The 6,195-nt window shown below is 46.1% G+C and overlaps 1 protein-coding gene across 1 annotated transcript; it reads right to left on the reverse strand.

The window, feature by feature from the left end:
• Positions 1-629: 629 nt before the first annotated feature.
• LOC123121602 (protein disulfide-isomerase LQY1, chloroplastic) lies at positions 630-5,898 on the reverse strand. The gene is made up of 3 exons (XM_044541621.1): positions 5,587-5,898; positions 1,197-1,346; positions 630-1,004 (listed from the first exon to the last, which is right to left on the reverse strand). Exons 1-3 carry the CDS (start codon positions 5,803-5,805, stop codon positions 927-929), a joined length of 447 nt encoding a protein of 148 aa, XP_044397556.1. The 5' UTR covers positions 5,806-5,898; the 3' UTR covers positions 630-926.
• Between the last annotated feature and the right edge of the window lie 297 nt (positions 5,899-6,195).

The raw sequence follows: 6,195 nt of genomic DNA on the forward strand, positions 1-6,195 counted from the left end.
TGTATCATTTCTTTCCTAACGAATATTACACTAGATTTCATATGGAAATTTCCATTGACCCTGACCTCTTGGAAAGATTTTGTTTTCGTTTTTCCTGTGGTGCCAATTCAATCTTCTAGGATTCAGGTGGGTATGACTTTGCAATCCTATATTTTTCTTATTAATGCCTTTCTGAAATCCTGTGCATCAAAGAGGCCCTAAAGGATAGCGAGTAGCAAGCTTTGTTGTTGTTGGGAGTCTGGCCTTGTGCCTTGCCAGCTGCCACTTGCATCCTTACAAGGCTAGCACCAGGAGGAAGACGGTCCGGCAAGCCTTTGATCCTCTGCTTCCGTTGTCCCCCAGCTCCCTCTGTACACCTAGATCGCTAAACTACGCAGAGAGAGAAAGCGGAGCATGAATTACTTCCAACTCTTACGTAACAAAATATAAGAAGTTTTTTGTGCCCTATGCAAAACCAAGAAACGTCTTACATTTTGGTACAGAGGTTGTATGCAAACATCACAACGAAAATAGATAAATGTTGCTGCACCATTGGAAAACCCCTAAACAGAAAAAGGCCCAATTGATAATGTCATTTGTCATCCACGATTTATTTCCCAGATTGGCAATTTATAAGGGGAAGGGGAAAATGAACTAAAACAAGTTGAAATCATTGATGCGAAAATTCCGAAACACCCTCTGCAGCAACAGATCAAGCTCTGCTTCGGAGAACAGGGTGGCATTTGGTTAGAGGGATATGATGGGACAGGAGCTAGAAACATTATTCACATTCTTACACAAAAGATATATTGAAAAACTGACACCATTTCACCCCCATCGATGGAACCGACGCAATCACAAAATGATTACTGTGCCATCGTTTACAAACAGAGGAATTTGGACAGAGGTACTGTAAAATAGTAAAGTTTATGGTTGACTTCTGATGTTCATTTGTCAACAGGGGGCTCTTCAAGCCACTTGGCGCGAAACCCGGTTCCCTTGCAATCAGCGCAACGTGAAAAGCCCTGGAATCAAATGAATATGTAATGTGTGCTACAATAATATAACATACTACTACCATCTAGTCAGGTAAAATTTTGTATCAATATAAAACATGTTACTGTTTTTTTCACATGAAATAGTCATGACATCAAACGCAAATGCAGGATTTGATCATGTACCACACAGTACAATTTATAGACTTGTAGTTACACTACCTTTCCAGAGCAAATCACACATCTTGTATTCTTCGAGGGTACTTCACACAACATATTGTTGCCAAGGATAAAGAAGCCTGTGCCTGCACACCACCTGCACTCCACATCGCCAGTGGATTGACAAGATGAACAAGAAGTCGGACTTGGTTGCTGCATATCACCACAACATGAATGTAAGATTACAGCAAAAGGGTAATGTTGTAAGAAGAATGAAAAATTCTGTAACCGTGCTGCCGTTCGACTTTGTTTTCCTATTACCAGAATCACAAGATGGAACTACAAGAAACCATAACACTTATCAGGTTGCCTTTTATGCAAGACAAATGCAAGTAAACAACCATATATTTCTTCTAAAGCATATTAAAACAATGTACAAACCTACATCATATACCCGTTCAAAAGAACCTAAATCATACATTGTTCCCTAGTTACAGTTTTAGAGAAGATGTGGACAAACTGTGGCACTCCCGTTTCCTGGTCCATCATGTCCAAACTAGATCGTTGTCCATTATATTAACAGAATCTGCAAGCATGTACTTTGAGAAGGATTCCTGTTAGAATACATGATTCAAGATGGACCAGCGCCAATAAGCCTACCACTACATTACCGCCCTCTGCGAAACTATGAGAGTTAGCAGTTAGTACCTCTTTGGTTACTACATGGATAACTATTTGCAACTACTCATACAGAATCAAGCTGTTCAAAGCTCACACAAAGTACATACTACATACACATTTGGTGATTGTGTGAAACAGTTCGGTTTTCTAGAATCACTACTATGTCTGATACATGCACTCCACAATTCTGAGAGCTAGGGCCAACAGTGTCTGCAAACACTTCATTCACCTTAACAAACAAACCTAACAATGGATCCCAAGTTCCCAAACTAACATGTTTGAAGCAGATCAATATCTGAACTTTCCCAGAAAGTGTGTACAAGTAAACATGCACTTGTCAAAACTTTCTTAGAAATAAGTCCTATTGAACTTATTACTGCGGTATTTATTAGTTGCAGAGGTGCAGTAAGCTTAATTGAACCAATGATTCCAAATACACAGTTCACCAGCCAACACCATCAATAAAATATATGAATCCTGAACTCTTGCGCCAAACGAATTTATCGGAAAACCTAACCAAGTTTTCCAAAAGGAGTATCTAATTCAGTACGTTCACGCGAGAAATTCCCAAGCCTTCTGTTTAAGTTATTAATCTACCCTTAGCATTAATGAATGACAGGTGCTCTAGAATTAGTGCACAGAGCCGTTAGGACAGCCCAGTGCATGTAGCTCCCGCTTGGGCAGGGTCCAGAGAAAGGTCCAACCACTTTGGGTCTTTTGTACGCAGCCTTTCCCTGCATTTCTGCAAGAGGCTATTTGCAGGACTCGAACCGTTCAAAAGAAAATTTAAAATCCATTAAAAAAAAGAATTAGTTCACAGAACAGTGAGAAAAGATATAAGCACTCCTCTATAGTTGTATTCCTGGAACATCCGCCTTTTATTTCAGAAGGATTCCTGGTAGAATACATGATTCAAAATGGAACAACCGCAATAAGCCTACCACTACACTACCGCCCTATGCAGAACTACACGACTGATCAATTAGTACCTCTTTACGACATGGATAACTAGTTGTAACTAGCAATGCAGAATCAAGCTGTTCAAAGCTCACATAAAGTACATACACATTTGGTGATTGTGTGGAACAGCTCATTCTAACAGAATCACTACTATGTCTGATGCATGCACTCCAAAATGCTGACAGCTCTAGGGGCAACAGTGTCTGCAAGCACTTCATTCACCTCAACAAACAAAACTAGCAAGGGATCCCAAGTTCCCAAACTAACGTGTTTGAAGCAGATCAACATCTGAGAACTTTCCCACAAAGTGTATACTATTGAGTAAATAGGCAATTTTTCGACTAATTTAATCCATAGATAAATCACTAGCATGGCATTGACAGAATTAACGACATACTGATTCTGAACTAGACAAGCACGTACTATGCAAACAGTAGACACATCTACACATAATGCTAGTACTGCTAAAACGAAAATAAACAGGAGCGGGATAAACGTGTTATACCCTCCAGTAGGCCAGGCAGAAGCCGCGGCGGCGGTGGCAGCCGCGGCGTCGTCAGCTGCCTTCTTGTCGGCCTCGAGCTTCTCGGCGGTGAGACGGTCGGCTTCGGTCTGAGACATGGTGTTGACGAAGACAACGCGGACGTAGAGGAAGTAGCGGATTGGAGGCGAGCAGTCACGTGGTCGCTTCCCAAAAACCTATTTGCCCCTCTCCTGTACAGGATCCGGAGAGGCGGGGTTTCGGAGACCTGCTCTCCCGTCGACCGTGTACGCGGCGGACGGGATGGAGTCATCGGCGGCAGCAGCAGCAAAGGAACGTCAGTGGGCGTAGCGCGTGGAGCAGATGTGATCTGTTCGTGGCGGCTAGGGTTAGGAGACACCTCACACTTATATAGGCGCAACCACGTGGAGAGACGTGGGCTCGACCCACGTCCGAGTCCGTGACAGCCCACGATCCAACGTCTCAAATCGTGGCCCAACTGTCAGAAAACTCCCCATTACTGACTAGCAAAAATAAGCGCATAGGTGTGAGCTCGGCTCGGCTCATTCCCGCAACCCGCGGCGCGTCGTGATGAGGCGTGGTGTGGCGAGGCGAGCGGCGGAGGAGGAGTGCGCGAGGGCCTCTTCTCTTCTCAAGCTCCAATAGCATGTGGAAGAGAAACCCTTATAAGGAGGTCCAACTCCTCTCCATCTTCAGGGGTGGACCAAACTTCCCACACTAAACCCACATGGGCCCTTACAGATTTTTAGAAATTGTTAGATGGGCCCTAGGCATAAATTACTGCTCCCGAATATTCAACGGACCGATTAATTTCTTATAACGTACTCTATTTTTCTTTGCCAAATAAGCCAGCAAATGTCGACGTTTTCCCAAGTCTTCGTAGACCTCTTTCCGATGAAAATTCTTTTTTGTGTAATTCCAAATATAGCCTAGGGCCCATCTAACAATTTCTGAAAATCTCTAAGGGCCCATGTGGGTTTAGTGGCACTAGGTGTAGTGGGAAGTTTGGTCCCACCCCAGAAGATGGAGAGGAGTTGGACCTCCTTATAATGGTTTCTCTTCCACATGCTATTGGAGCTTGAGAAGAGAAGAGGCCCTCGCGCACTCCTCCGTCAATCGCCTCGCCACGCCACGCCTTGTCACAACGCGCCGCGGGTTGCGGGAATGAGCCGAGCCGAGCTCACACCTATGCGCCTATTTTTGACAGTCGGTAATGGAGAGTTTTCTGATAGCTGGGCCACGATTTGAGACGTCGGATCGTGGGCTGTCACGGACTCGGACGTGGGTCGAGCCCACGTCTCTCCACGCGGCTGCGCCTATATAAGTGTGAGGTGTCTCCTAACCCTAGCCGCCACGAACAGATCACATCTGCTCCACGCTCTACGCCCACCGTCGTTCCTTTGTTGCCGCTGCCGCCGGTGACTCCATCCCGTCCGCCGCGTACACGGTCGACGGGAGAGCAGGTCTCTGAAACCCCGCCTCTCCGGATCCTGTACGGGAGAGGGGCGAATAGGTTTTTGGGAAGCGACCACGCGACTGCTCGCCTCCGATCCGCTACTTCCTCTACGTCCGCGTCGTCTTCGTCAACACCATGTCTCAGACCGAAGCCGACCGTCTCGCCGCCGAGAAGCTCGAGACCGACAAGAAGGCAGCTGACGACGCCGCGGCCGCGGCTTCTGCCTGGCCTACTGGAGGGTATAACACGTTTATCCCGCTCATGTTTATTTTCGTATTAGCAGTACTAGCATTATGTGTAGATGTGTCTACTGTTTGCATAGTACGTGCTTGTCTAGATCAGAATCAGAATGTCGTTAATTCTTTCAATGCCATGCTAGTGATTTATCTATGGATTAAATTAGTCGAAAAATTGCCTATTTACTCAACATATACAAGTACACAGGCACTTGTCAAAACTTTGTTAGAAATAAGTCCTAGTATTGCACTTATTACTGCGGTATTTAATAAGTACTCCCTCCGTAAACTAATATAAGAGCGTTTAGAATACTAAAGTAGTGATCTAAACGCTCTTATATAAGTTTACAGAGGGAGTAGTTGCAGAGGTGCAGCAAGCTCAACTGAACCAATGTTTCCAAATACAGAGTTCGCCATTCAACACCATCAACAGACTATATGAATCCTGGAATCTTGCGCCACTGAATTTATCAGACAACCAACAAAGTTTTCCAAAAGGAGTGTTTAATTGAGCAGATTCGCGCGAGAAATTCGCCACAATTTGCCTATTTCAGTTAAGGCATTGATAAGCAAGCATCAACGCGGAGAGAAAATTGGAGCAGCGATTCAGGCGCGCACCTTGGAGATGAGCCAGGCGCGGTCCATGCGCTTGGCGAAGTCGGAGGAACTGCCGGGCGAGTCGACGGTGGAGGCCATAGGAGCGGCCAGCCGGTGCCCTAGCCGCCTGGGGGTGGGCGAGACGAGCTTCCGGAAGCTCCCGGAAGGCGGCGGAGGGCTACGGGCGTGGGCGGAGGAGAGGAAGGCAGCCGCGCAGGCGCCGCAGGCGATCGCCGGCATCGGAAGTGGCTTCGAATCGTCGGAGAGGGAGAGGGGTTGAGACGCGAGAGAGCAGAGGCTGCTGCGGCCGTGGTCTTCCTGCAAGCCACGCGCGTTGTCACCGGTGTGAAGGTGCGCTGCTCGGCCGCTGACAGGTGGGACAGACCACCGTCGGGCCAATCGCGGGTCGCTTCTGGCTGCGGTGCTGAGTTTTTCTTTTCTGTGAATATTGACCTCGAAGAAAATAAGAAGTTGCAAATTTTTCTAAGAGTAAAATGCATCATAGGTCCTAAAACTCCGGTAGGCGTGTCAGTTTAGTCTTATAACTTTACAACTGCAGTTTTTGTTCAAGAATTATTGAAGGTGTATCAGTTTAGTCATATAACTTTAAAAAGTGCAGTTTTGAATCCC

Source organism: Triticum aestivum, chromosome 5D, assembly GCF_018294505.1.
Source record: "Triticum aestivum cultivar Chinese Spring chromosome 5D, IWGSC CS RefSeq v2.1, whole genome shotgun sequence".
Taxonomy (NCBI): Eukaryota; Viridiplantae; Streptophyta; class Magnoliopsida; order Poales; family Poaceae; genus Triticum; species Triticum aestivum.

Coding starts and splice junctions, on each gene's coding strand:
- LOC123121602 (XM_044541621.1), bottom strand. CDS start 5,805: ATGCCGGCGATCGCCTGCGGCGCCTGCGCGGCTGCCTTCCTCTCCTCC. Junction 1,347..5,586: donor GCGCCTGGCTCATCTCCAAG/GTGCGCGCCTGA, acceptor GGTGATATGCAG/CAACCAAGTCCGACTTCTTG. Junction 1,005..1,196: donor GTGTGATTTGCTCTGGAAAG/GTAGTGTAACTA, acceptor ATTTGATTCCAG/GGCTTTTCACGTTGCGCTGA.